The sequence below is a fragment of the Medicago sativa genome, chromosome 8 (genome assembly GCF_051527215.1).
Source record: "Medicago sativa cultivar Bolivia chromosome 8, Bolivia_mono, whole genome shotgun sequence".
In the NCBI taxonomy this organism is placed as follows: Eukaryota; Viridiplantae; Streptophyta; class Magnoliopsida; order Fabales; family Fabaceae; genus Medicago; species Medicago sativa.
The window spans coordinates 56,348,092-56,362,089 of NC_140756.1; the positions used below are offsets into that span (position 1 = coordinate 56,348,092).

Consider the following 13,998-nt stretch of genomic DNA (forward strand, 5'->3'; position numbering starts at 1 on the left):
GGATAGATGCTATCAGTATGACTACTACGTAGGAGATGGACGTCTACTGAATATAGTTGTGGCTATCTGTGTAGTTATCATGTATCTTCTTTTGTATTGTCTTTCTATCATTGAAGCTAACTATGCAATATACATTTAAATTACTCGTGGTAGATTTATATAGAATCAGAACTATGACAGCATATTGAAATGGCTTTCTCTCATTTTAGTGTGCGTGATATTCAACTTGGCCTTCAATATCAAATGTAGAATTATATGTTTGTGGCATGTTTTTCCATCTAAAAACAATAGAGTTTGTCTTGGTTGACGAAAAGGTAAGATAATTTTTACATTATATTAAATTAGCCTTATATTTTTTTTAACGGCTTAGTACTTTTTTGCTATATTTGGTACTAATCTAAGGTTTCTTTATGTTTTTATTTTTTTATATAGGGAGAGAAGATACATACATCAGTTTTGAAGCAAGATGTTGATTTTTTTTTATTGGGAAATTAGTTGAAAAAAAATGAATATGAGATTTATTCTTTCTTTGTTGTTTCCAAACCTTATAGGACCGACCACCCTTCATTCCTTTAGCATTGCTCTGAATGCTGACACCAAACTGTCCAAAAGTGATATAATTCCTTTATATAGCAAAACTCTGACAATATCCAAGGAGTTCTACGCTCACTATAGTGATAATGGCTTTTTAATTGGTTTGTTTTATTTGATCTAAGAGGGTAAATTTCTGCATGGCTCGTGTTCTAACTCAATCTAGTTCACTGTAGATATGGTTGGTTATATGACTGGAATTTCATCATAACAAGAATACTTTTTGGATGGAATGTTTACTTAATTGTTATATATACCCATCTATATTTATGTAGAATGTCTCATATAGGTTGATATCGTCCTTCCTATAAGGATTCCTTCACATGCATGTTTACCATTAAATTTGAAATGTAGGGATAATTTTTACTGATAAGGATTCCTTTGCTATTCATGATAATCAAATTCATAATTTGATTAAAAACGATTGTTCTCAGTTTATACCTGACGTTGAGGTTTTTTTTTTTTTTTCGACTTCATATTTTTTATGGAAAACTACACCATATGCAAAAATTCAAAACTTCAAATAACAACAAAAATATCGTTCAATACTAAAAAGAGGTAGGGATTCTATACAAAGTTAGTCAAGCCTCGTACGCATTTTGTTGTACGAGCCTAGAATTAGGTACTAATAATATCATGAAACAACTGAAAGCTCTGCTGCTTCCACCATGTTCTCAAACTCTTTGGTTCCGTAAGGATGAGAAAACCAGATGCTGTCACGACGATAGTCCATGTCTGAAATGCGAATCACATGCTATTAGTAATGTTACAAAACACAAAAGCAACTTGATAAGAAATGAAGTAAATTACCAAGTGGTCGTTCCCTTATACTGCTGCCAAAAATAATAAGCAATTCCACATCAATCATCATCAATATTTTCATCATCCTTCATGTATTTCTCTTGCACTGCTGCAACTGTAGATTGCTGAGTTAAGGGAAACTCATCATTTCTAAAAACTTAGTGTCCAGGAGAGTGGCCAAAAAAAAAATAAGCAACACAGTGGAGAAACTTGTGATAGTCAGAACACTAACTAAAACCTATAGCATTATCAGCTAAACAGCTCCAAAATGCAATTTAAATCTTATTGTTATTCACAAAGGACTATTATATATCTATATATCCTCAAAGGGTGGCCTTATAACATTCAGTAGAAAAATAAGGACTAAATGTACCTGCCTACCGGAACTAGTCACAGCTCCTTGTTAAATTGAAAAGATGCTTAGGCAGTAAATAGTACTAAATAATTGCACATAGCCATGACTTCTTTCAAATAGGACTAATAATGACTTCAGTGACATTCAAACAATAGTTAGGAAAAAAACATACTTGTGACATGTTTACAAGGAAAAATATACGTTTAGTGCAGAAATGCACCATCCACAAATGATACTTGCATGTCCTTATTCCATACAAAGCCATCTTTTAACAACTGATTCACGAGTCTGGTAATCATCATTACCATGAGCGAAGTACCTATGGTAGCTCGTCAAGCCTAAGAACCCTCTTGGTCCTTTTGTATATGTAGGTGTAGGCCATAACCACATACAATACAAAGCTTCACTTTTATAGGATCTGACATGCCCCTCTTGGTCCTTTTGTTTCTTGGGCCCATTTATTCCTTCTACTATTCTCACCACGAGTCACGCCCCTTCTCTCCTCCTATAAACTTGCATTTTGGGCCTATGGTATACAAAGAATGAAAAGCCTTCCTGGATGGTTTAAGAGGTTCATGTCTCACAATTTTCTCATTATATTTCTTATACCCTTTCCTCCTTAGCCTTGACCCTTTTTATTCTTACAGTAAACTAACTATAACATTAGTTACTAACTTACTGCCTGTTAAGTAGTTAGCATGTTTAGAACAGTCACATACTAACCCCTTAGAAGACTATTATTGGCCAATACATTTCCCCTAACTCTCCTCTAATTAAGGGTCTCAACTTATCATTGTTCCGCCAACAAGAATATTTTCTAAAGAGCTTTTACATAAACCCTTCGAGTTACAATCAGTCATTTCCGCCAACTAATAGGATGAGTTTGGAGTCCATAGCAGTGTAGGAGGCAACTATTGTGCTTATAATACAATACCATCATCACTTTTGATACTATTGTGCTTATAATACAATACCATCATCACTTTTGATACTAGAGGGGTAAAAAAACAGTTCAAAAACAGTATAAGCATTCAAAGAAAGAACCTATTCAGATTACAAGTGCAGAATGGTAATTCTATTATGCAATTGCTGAGTAAATGATGTTATTTACTGTCAGAATAGTTGCATGAGAAGAAAAAAAGGATATCTATAATAATCCCAATCAGGAGCTCCCATAGCAATCTTGCTAAACTCAACTGCACTTGCATCTATGCCGGCAAATATGTACCCATTGGTTTTGTCTATCAGCTTCACTAAATTCCCTACACTCTCTTTGTCCTGTAAAAGGATAATCCAACTTAGAATTTCTACTGAACATTTTATACGAACAAAAGAAAAAATTAGGCATATCTGGCGTACCTGAATATCTAATGTTGTAAAATTCACAAGACTGTAGTGTTCAACAACATCACACAATTCCTTTGTGAGCTTTCTGCAAATATAAAACATAATTCTTCTAAAACAACTTGCTCAATAAAAAAAACTGTGTATCTTAAGGATGATATAGATAACATGACAGAAAAATAACTTTCATCTGACCCATTTAAACCAAACTTAACCACCATTTGCAAACGAGGAAAATTAAAACATGACTCGATTCCAGCATATATTTGATTTCATTATAAGCTGCTAATATAAAAGGAGCACCGCATAGAGAGAAAGAGAGAATAAAATATTAACCAAATCGTGGAGTATTGTCATCTAATATCTATTCCATATTTTACATTAGTATCTCTCATCAAGTATGACGCTGTTCACAGCAACAATTTAATATGGCATGAAATGGCCAGCATAGACAAGACAAATAAAAGGGCAAAGGGCAACCCGGTGCACTAGAGCTCCCGCATATGCAGGGTCTGGGAAGGGGTCCCACCATTTGGTGTATTGTACGCAGCCTTACCCTGTCTTACACAAGAGACTGTTTCCAGGACTTGAACCCGTGACCTTTCAGTCACATGACAACAACTTTACCAGTTGCGCCAAGGTTACCCCTCAGCATAGACAAGACAAATAAGAAAATAAAACTTAGGAAACTACATTTTAATAAAGGAAACAGTTAAAAAGTTCTAACGAGTACAAAACACTACATTACTGTCACACTCAGAAAAACTGTTACACTTAGAAGCGTCAGTAAGTAAAGAATTTCCACACAACAAAGCACACCTGTACTTAGCAGAGTGAGGATCTTTATCAAGACTGTGTTGCAAATATGACAAGTCTTGCACATCTGTATAAAAATCAAGGTTGAAGGCTGCAACAATGAAATGGTAAAATGAATATACAAATTTGTCAACTATAATAACCAGCTTAAAAAAATGCATTTAACCCTAGCTTGCAAAAGTAATTACAGCACCTAGCTTTCCGTAGCTCTCAATTAAATCAATTTTTGACAAGACATTTATGTGGGGTAGTTCCATATGTAGCATTGTGGATAAGGTTAGAAGCAATGCACTGATGTACTTCCCAGGGTCACTACAAAGGTGAGCATCAACCAAATGCACTGCCGTTAACTGCATAAATGAAAATACAAATTAGTTCTTGAAATAATGGTTCGACACTAGGAAGAGTTGAAGACAGAACTATACCCTTAAAGTTAATTTCTTTATGAGTTTCATGATGACATTCTTGGCATTTGAATGAAGAAAAAATAGTTCCACTTGGCCAGGAAAATCAAAGAGTAGATAATGATCTGAAATGTGAATAATATTGTCAGAACGCTAGAGTAGTTTAGCTGAATAGGAATAATAGTAGTTTGTGAGTGCATTTAAGGATAATTTAGGCTGTAAATCAACAAAATAAAGTATAATTATGTAATAACCTTTCAGAAGAGGTTTCAATTTTGCTTCCAACCAGTCAATATTTTTCTCTAGATAATCCATACAGTATACAAGACCTGCTTGTACAACACAAGTGAAATTTCAGAATACGAATACAGTAAGACACAAATACCTAGGGTCTGTTTAGATTAGTTTATTTGAGCTTATCTGGCATAAGTACTTGTGAGATTTTTGGAAGAACTTATGGAAGCAGTTAACGACATGTTTCATAAGCTGTTTTTAGCTTATTCCCATAAGTTCTCCATGACAGCTTATAAAAATAGTTTATAGCTTATTTGAGAACAGTTTGACTATATTTTATCGATTGTTATAGAATTAGCATATACATAAACATTTATAATAAAAAAGCTTATGCTATAAGCGCGTAGTTAAGTTGTTAATCAAAACAGGGCTCTAATAAAAGGTATTAAGGTAGTGTTGTCCCATTCAATATAACAGTTAATTTGCATATTGAGTAACTTCATATATTTCTCAGATACGCTCTAAATTATGAAACTGATGTCCATCACCTCTGAAACACTAACACAGATACAGACACTAGCCACACCATTAACACTGAAACATAGACGCAACAAAAGTAATAATTTAAGAAATTAAATATGATTGAATATAACTACATTGTAAGTGTCAAATGAGACATTGAACACGCTTACAATCTGAAAGGCCGATGCTATATACCATCACCCATGCCTACACTTCAAATGTGTAATCACACAGAACTATTGGTTATGACATTCAACAACCAAGCCTTATCCCACTAAGTGGGATCGGCTACATGGATCAAACGGCATCATAATGTTCTATCATATATCATACCCCTGTCCATCTCATTAATCTCTAGATCCTTCTTAATAATTTCTCAAATAGTTTTTTTTTAATGGTAAATGGTAGTAATTAGTTGTTAGATTAATATTTACTCTTTCGTCCGGGTTTAAACTCAGGACCTCCAACTCTTTATCCCCTATGAACTACCCAACCCAACCCCCCCACCCCACCCCATCCCCCCCACCCAATAGTTTTTCTAGTTCTTCCTCTACCTCTATTGATTTGATGTACTCTCAATCCGACCTCCTCTTGGTTATGACATTAAACAAGCACATATTTTAAAATGAATAAATACTTAAAACAACCAAAAAGGAATAGACTTACCTCCGTTAGGACCAAGAGAATGTTCTATCATGACATCGCTAAGTTTCACAAGATCCTCAATGTTAACAGCACATTCATATCTATATTTATTATTAAGGTTAACCATATCAATTAACTTAACTATACATCTAAAAGAGAGAGAGACCTTTAAGAATAACAACAATATTTCAAAGAGGTTAATGGAAGGATACGGTAACGAATCATTAGCAGGATCCAAATTGACAACAGCAACCTTCCTGCATTTGAAAAGTAGAAAACATTAGCAAATTAAATACCTAAATTAGTAGAAATTGGAAAAACACTAAATTTAATTAAAAAGATAATATATTGTAAAGTGTGAACTGTGAAGCTTTACCTTCCAATAAGACTGAGAAACTGAGACATGCCATTACAGTAAGTTGTTTTGCCAGAGCCAGGAGGACCAATTACTACTTGCCCAAACACCATTTTTCTTCCTTCCTTAAAATCTAGTACTAATAATAATAAATTAAAAATTAAACCTTGCTTTTATATTGTGAAGTATCAGAAAATTGAATCAATCGAATGGAAACAAAGGGTTTCGTCACAAAAACTTGCTAAAAACTTATTGAAATTCATGTTGAGGAAAGACAAAAATTTGGCGTTTTAGGGTTTTTGAGACGAAGAGGAAAAGTGAGGCACTAACCTTCGGTTGGTGGACTCAGCAGAAACGAAACAAAGCAAGCGAAGTGACCTTGGAGATGAAGAGATAAAAGAGAATGAGTTATTAATCAGCATTAACATGGTGATACAGACAAAAGGGGGCAAAATATGATTTAGAGAAACTTTCGGGTTAAATATGTTTTTTATCTCTACAAATATCCCAACTTTTCATTTCGACCTCTAAAATTTTTCGTCGACTTTTGGTCACCACAAAATATTCCATCCACACTTTTGGTCCAAACTGTTAAATGGGGCAAATGGCAGATGATGTGGCAATGCCACACTGGCTATTTTTAATGACTACATTGATTGGACATGCCACATAGGATACTGAGCTATTTTTAATAAAAAATTATTAAAAAAACCTGAAAAATGTATTTAATGTAATTTGTGTTTTATTAAAAAAAAAAACATATTTATCAGTATTCACCACCTTCAAATTCCCAGAAAACAAAACCCATAAAATTCCAATGATGAGGGGTGTGAACCGTTGTTGTTGGTATATGGTGGTATGGAGGATTATTGAATAAGAAGGATGTTACAAATCCATTGCTTGGTTCTCAATTACACTAAAAACAAAGCATATACCATCTTGTCACTGCTAAAACAAACTACATCCGTGTTTGGTTGGATGTTTTCAAACATACAAACTTTATTTATTTTACACATAACCACTTCTTCAGTCAAACTTCATTTTTAAAATTGCAAATGATTATCAAAACATCAAAACATGATATCCATATCTGTGCTAAAATGAACCAATCAACAATTTAAAGTCCAAACCAAATAATAAGCACTTTCACTTCTCTAACATGAAATGAAACACCAAAATAAATCAAATGCAACGCTTAATCACAAAAGGATTTGCTGAAGTACTTTACAGGCAGTATGGTTTAAGTGTATATACAATCAGTATACAAACTCAAACAATTCGCTGAAGTACAAAATAAATCAGAAACTTGTTCAGAAATAATTAAAAATAAGTTAGGATCTTGAATTCTTAACACTGCATAAGAGGAAACATAAAAACAGATTATGCAGCAGAAACAGATGGCTAAAGCATACAATGTACATCCTGTTTAATGAACACATTCACATCAGCTGAATGTGAATTGGTAAACAATCGAGTCTACATGAAATAATTCTGATTTTTTTTCTACTTACTAATAGTAGAAGTATACACTAGATTAAAAAATAAAGTGTTTTCATTCAAAACTCAATCTTATTAAACAATATCAGCTCATTAAGATATTAGAACATAAAGATGGATTACCATGTGTTTGATTCCACAACCCGGAAAATATGATCAATATTTGAAAGAATACACATTTATCATTGCATACCAGATTACACCAGCGAGTTAATAGCTGAACAATGAATAATCAATACCATCAAAATTAATAATGAACACATATATCAGCACCCAAGCAAAATTATGGTCTATACACAGTTCATAAAATAATTTATTAGTATCTTGGCTTACACTATACAAATAATTAAGGTATTTCAAAATGGTAGAATTTGCATTCCTCCTATGTGTGTGCTATGCATTCACTAATATACAGTGGAATGAATCACTAATAATTGAATAAAAACGAAAACTTTATAAACAATTTAGATGCATCATAACCGAGTGCAGCTTCCCTCCATTTACACCTGTTCACTTCATAGATGGTTGACACATGGCAAAAATAAAATCAAAGGCTGAGATTAAATGGTTAAAAAAAACAATTTGTTTAATGAAGAAAACCCCACGCACGTTTCCTCTCCTCCCGTTTACACAACAGTATGCGCTCCCTCTTCTTCCTCTCACCATCATCGTTGCCACTGCCTCTCACTCTTCCTCCAGCTGGCACCGCCAGGTCCGCCCTTTTCCGTCCATGCAGCAGCGACACTCACCACCTTCTTAGAACAGAACCTTCCTTTCTTGGTATCTTGGTTTTTAATTTTGTAATTTCAATGTTAATAACAGAACGATCCTAAATGGCCCTTTTTGAAATTTTTCAGACTTTGATTCAGAACGATCCTTAATTTGTAGTTTCTTATACTTTAATTCAGATGAGCAGTAAATAGGTGGTTTGTAGGTCGAAGGAGCGTTGACGGTGAAGTTTGTGATGACAAGATTGACGGTGAGTTGTGCAAAGGTGGAGAGCGCCGCCACTGGATGGACGGAGAGTGGCCGAGGTGGAGGTGCCAGTGAGTGGGAGAGGGATGGGCAGCGATGAGAGGAAGAAGAGGAAGGACCGTGGTATGTTGTTGCGGAAAAAGAAGAGGAAGCGCGTAGGTTTTCATTTTCAATGAACAGATGTATTTTGTTAGTCTTTTAATCTCGGGTTTTATTTTTGCCACATGTCATCGATCCATGAAGTGAACAGGGGTAAATGGTGACATTTTAAAAGGAGGGAAGCTGCACTCATCATAACCATAATCAGAATCATGAACACGACACTAACAATTTATGAGAATGAAAGTGTAAATGTAACTATATGTCTCAAAAACACTTTCTTCATACAAGGTTCATTTTGAAATTGCAAATGATTATCAAAACATGATGTTATACATGTCGGTGCTAAAATGAACCAATCAACAATTTGTAAATCCAAATCAAAATAATAAGCACTTTCACTTCTCTAACATGAAATGAAAATATTTTTTAATATTTTGTGTATGAAAAATTTCGATTCAAGTTATGATTTCAGTATAAACTAAAGACTATCCTAGCAACACCACAACCCGTTGAATTTGTCACGACCCAAGGACACTAATCGTGACCGGCGCACAAACTAATACCTCATAGTTCGGCAAGCCTGATGACCAAAGAATTAATAAACAATTTTCAAGCTAACTTACGATTCAAAATCATGTTTACTGAAATTTCGACACAGTAACCCCTATATTTTCAACATTACCAAGATGTAAATCCTGTTCATAAATCATTCTCATCAACCAGAATTTCAAAGTGACATTTTAACATATTTGTACAACTCAAAATGAGACATTTCTAAACTCCAAATAGCTGCAGATACTTGGACTCAACGTATACATAAACAATAGAGACATTCATCAAGGAAGCCTACCAAAAAAGTGACACCACTGATCCTACTTCGATTCCTTTAAAACACATGTCTAAAACCATATTTCGCAACATAACGAAACTTATGTCAAAATATGTATCATCAAACTCAATCGAAAATCCACTACTTATAATCATAAGTAAATCCAAACTCAAATACAAATCGCGTATATATTTATATCAAATCTTTCCAAAAACGCATATTTCAAACCATGCTTTACAACGTATGAAAAACTAGTGCCAAGATACATGAAATCAAATTTCAATTCTTAAATCCACTACTTTATAATTCATTAGTAAATCCAAATCCAATTCCAATCCAAATGAATTACATATTAATATCAAAATCTTTTAAAAACATATATATCAAAATCATATTTCTCAACATCTCAAAACTCATGCCATAGTATATGCCATCAAATCTCAATTACAAATCATTTGCTCAATAAGTCATAGATAATTCCAAATAGAGACCATAATAGTATTGATGACTTTAAACATAAGTATCAATGACAAGAAAAGTGTTCAAAGGGTGTGTTCCCATTTTAACAAACACTTAAGCATAAAAAGATAATACAACTATGACGAGTCAACTCCGTTCTTAGCAATGCCTTCCGAAACGATCACTGGAGCAATTTTCACCACATCTGACCATCATACAATGCATTCAACTCTTATTAATACCTATTTACGATCACACTACCCATATATAAAAGAATTTGGCAAAACCCCCAATTTGCTAGACTTAGGGTTGAAAGGGATTCATGAAAATCAATAATTTTTTACTTTCTATACTAGTGTCACTACTCATCTAAGCTAGATATTTCATGAATCATAAATTTGTTACCTCAAGAACACAACCAAAGAGAACACTTTCCATGAGTGGGTACTTTTACTTCTCACTCAAATATTTTTCTAAAACTTGAAGTCACATCACAATCGATGAAGAAAATTAGAGGAATGGCTAAAAGAAAGATGAGAGTGATAATATGATGAAGAAATAAAGAATGGAGGAAAGGTGGGTTTGAGGGAAAATGGAGTGGGTGAAGATCCTCTCCATTTAGAAAATAAATGGAAGTATGCAATTTGGAGAGAGATAGACACATAAAATAGGTAGTGGGTCCTACCATAAAGTGGGTCCCACCATGATTAATTACTTTTGACTTTTTTATGTGTCTTTATCTTTCCAAATGGTAGAAATGGAGAGGATAATAAATGGAGAGGATCTTCACCCAAATGGAGTAGTAGTTAGTTTACGGGAGAGACAGAGAAAGAATGTTGGGTGGGTCTTGGTATTTTTCTAGAATGAGGGGAGTGATATGGTAAGGTGTGAGAATATAGGTAGTATCGTTCGGTTTTATCGTATTCCATTTTTTTATTTTTTTATTTCTATTAACAAAGTGGTGTGCTACAGAATTGATGTCACAGTCGATTATTATATACCACTCTATTGCTGGCTACTTTTTATGAGAAAAAACATGTCTCAACGTGCCAAATCTTTAAATAATTAACTTAGGTTGGTCTGGTGGTGTTGTCTTGGGATCTTGGAGTGTGATTCTCTCAAAGTCTCAAGTTTGATTCTCCCCGTGTCAATTTTGGTAGGGCTAGTTTAGTTTCTTCAAAAAAAGTTTGATTTGTAAATCATTTAAAATCATTTGTTTTGGCAGGTTGGATGCAAAAGAGGTCTTATTGCATAAAAGGAAGGCTTAATGATGTGTTTCATCCTTGCAATTAGGCATCATTTAAAAATTGGTCCCTGTAATTGCTAATTCTGGCAAATTACCTTTCAAAGTTTAATCATTTAAAATTTCGTCCCTCTCCCCACTCAATGACTGCCACATCATTAATTTGATGACGTGGCGCTGTTGATTGGCTAACCCACATGTGAAATGACAGTTTTACCCCTGTCTTCATCTTCTTCTCATTCCCTCTTCTTCTTACTGGATCTTCATCTTCTTCTCATACCCCTTTCACATCACTTATTTTCTTCTTGTTCCTTCTTCAAATTTCTTAACCCTCTTCAAGAAATTTCCACTTTCCCCAAACTCATTCATCTTCAACAATGGCGGATTCATCTTCTCTCGCAACCCTACAACCCAATCCTCAAACCAATTTAGAACCTTCACCTCCCAACCCAATCCCTAATCCACCCGATCCAATTCCTCAATCATCCCAATCACAATCGCAATCTTCAATAGGGCTAGCGTTGTAATCTCAAAAATTTTGTCTACTGGTGTTGCCGTTAGTGAAACCAAAACAAAGTAAAGAAATTGAATCCGGGCATTTACGTAAAATATGAATTTATTGAAAGTTTTTGACAAGGAATCCATTCTTTCAAAAGTGTGGGCATCACGATTTCTAGAACATGTTGAAGTCGGTTGGTGATTGAATGTGGTTAGCGCTGCAGAATCAGTGGCTTCTGGTGTGCTCAGAGAAGGTGTATGCATTTTCGAGTGTATGCATTTTCGGGTGTTAGGGACCAACTGGTTTTGTGTTGATCAAGCACGTAGGTGTGGTCTTCTCTTTTTGCATATACCAAAATAACTATTGTAGAGGTTTTGGTGCTGCGTTTTTGTGGGGTGGCTTCTGTTAATTTTGGTTTTGTTTCTTTGTAGCCTTTGGTGTTTGTTTTGGTAGTCGTTCAATCGGTTTTTTTGTGATTTCTCAGAGAAGAAAAAGAATGAATCAGCTATGAAAGGGAAGCTTGAACTTCCTCAATTTCTGGATTCATGGTTTGTTTCTAAAAAATTGATGAAGATGAACAGTGCACCATATGCATTTGTTCAAACGAAGGAGAAAGATGATGAGGGTATTTTTGTCCATTTCCATGCCATTTTGCTAATTTGATGACGTGACAGTCATTAAGTGGGGCAAGAGACGAAATTTTAAATGATTAAACATTGCAAGGCTAATTTGCCAGGATTAGCGATTACAGGGACCAATTTTTAAATGACGCCTAATTACAAGGACGAAACACATCATTAAGCCTAAAAGGAATCTTTAAGTAAATAATAGTAAAGTTGAATGCCGTGGAATTCAGAATTTGTATAACATGAAGGGAGGTGTTTATCACTATACAAATAATGAAGGTATTTCAAAATGGTACAATTTGCATTCCTCGTAGGTGTGTGCTATGCATTCACTAATCACTAATAATTGAATAAAAACAAAAAACTCTAGAAACAACAATTTAGATGCATCATAACCATAATCAGAATCACCAACACGATAAACACGAGTGACAATTTATGAGAATGAAAGTGTAAATGTAACTTCATGTCTCAAAAACACTTTCTTCATACAAGGTTCATTTTAAAAATGGGATAATAGTTACTTTAGTCCCTGAATATGTAATGATTAGTCATTTTAATCCTTCATTGTATCAAAATTTCAAAATAGTCCCTGATTGTGCATTATGTTAGTCAAAATAGTCCTTGACACTAAAATAACCTCTCAATGTTCACAATAACTCTTTTCATATAGGGACTAAAATGACAATAAACATGTACTTATAAGGACTAATATGACAATAAGTAAGTATATTGGAGGACTAATATGACAATATTAATGAAATATTTTAACGTTAAGGACTAATTTGACTAACAAAATGCACAATTAGGGACTACTTTGAACTTTTGATACATTAAAGGACTATTTTGACCACTCATTACAATTTCAGGGACTAAAGTGACTATTATCCCTTTTAAAAATTGCAAATGGTTATAAATGTTATAGATGTCGGTGCTAAAATGAACCAATCAACAATTAATAAATCCAAACCAAATAATAAGCACTTTCACTTCTCTAACATGAAATTAAACACCAAATTCAATCAAATGCATAGCTTAGTCACAAAAAAGGTTAAATCAAAGTTGAAGTTTTTATTTATCTTTAAGAAAAATTAGTCACAACCCACAAGCTCATTCAAGTTCAAAACTAGATTTTAGGATTAACAAACATTGATGAATTAAATAAATAAGAAAATGGTAAAGGGGTAATCGAAAGGAAATTGATATGAGAATCATTGAGTCGTTCGTTACCTGAAAAGGAGAGATTGACAATGAAGGAGGGTTTCTGGGTGTTAAAGCGAACGAATAATTCTGAGTTTTCGAATGGAACAGATGAGAGAGGGCAAAAAGGTTTCTAGAGAGTGTGGAGGTTTTTTTCTTACCGAATGAAAGAGATGAACAAAAAAAGTGAGTAATTTTTTGTTGACTTAAGTAAAAAGAGGTAATAATGACTTCTTAAAAAATGATTTAAAAAAGACTATAGACGACTCTATAATTTATGGGTCCTACTAACGAGTAGTTTCGGTTAGGCCGAATCTAGAATTTTTCAAAAGAAAGTTTATAAATTAACGTAGTGTAGATTAAGCTGATTCTAAATGGACGTTGATAGTGTCCCTATCGGGAGCCAACATTACAATTGAAGGTTAAATGTTGTTTTCATGTGGTTGTTATTGTATCAAATTCAGAATCATCACCATGATTGTTGTCCGGTTGATTCTCCTC

General features: G+C 33.9%; 1 protein-coding gene across 6 annotated transcripts; it reads right to left on the reverse strand.

Moving 5' to 3' along the window:
- Positions 1–1,115: 1,115 nt before the first annotated feature.
- Positions 1,116–13,547, reverse strand: LOC146899744 (GPN-loop GTPase QQT1). Of its 6 annotated transcripts, XM_085733037.1 has the most exons (15): positions 10,335–10,476; positions 10,065–10,134; positions 7,688–7,781; positions 6,398–6,445; positions 6,089–6,206; positions 5,925–5,969; positions 5,734–5,813; positions 4,566–4,640; positions 4,333–4,436; positions 4,101–4,257; positions 3,911–3,998; positions 3,107–3,179; positions 2,894–3,025; positions 1,402–1,508; positions 1,116–1,326 (listed from the first exon to the last, which is right to left on the reverse strand). In XM_085733037.1, the coding sequence occupies exons 5-14, from the start codon at positions 6,178–6,180 to the stop codon at positions 1,452–1,454; spliced, it is 903 nt and encodes a 300-aa protein (XP_085589163.1). In that variant the 5' UTR covers positions 6,181–6,206; positions 6,398–6,445; positions 7,688–7,781; positions 10,065–10,134; positions 10,335–10,476; the 3' UTR covers positions 1,116–1,326; positions 1,402–1,451. The 6 variants fall into 6 exon arrangements, with proteins under 6 accessions (XP_085589163.1, XP_085589165.1, XP_085589162.1 ...); XM_085733039.1 differs by lacking the exon at positions 7,688–7,781 and having other exon boundaries at positions 6,089–6,200; XM_085733036.1 differs by lacking the exon at positions 7,688–7,781.
- Between the last annotated feature and the right edge of the window lie 451 nt (positions 13,548–13,998).

Bases quoted from the DNA above. Each gene is read 5' to 3' on its own strand.
- LOC146899744 (XM_085733040.1), bottom strand. From the start codon at position 6,180: ATGGTGTTTGGGCAAGTAGTAATTGGTCCTCCTGGCTCTGGCAAAACA. The intron at 5,970-6,088 runs GTAAAGCTTCAC...TTTCAAATGCAG, and splicing joins TTTCTCAGTCTTATTGGAAG to GAAGGTTGCTGTTGTCAATT. The intron at 3,999-4,100 runs GTGCTGTAATTA...TCATTGTTGCAG, and splicing joins TGAGAGCTACGGAAAGCTAG to CCTTCAACCTTGATTTTTAT.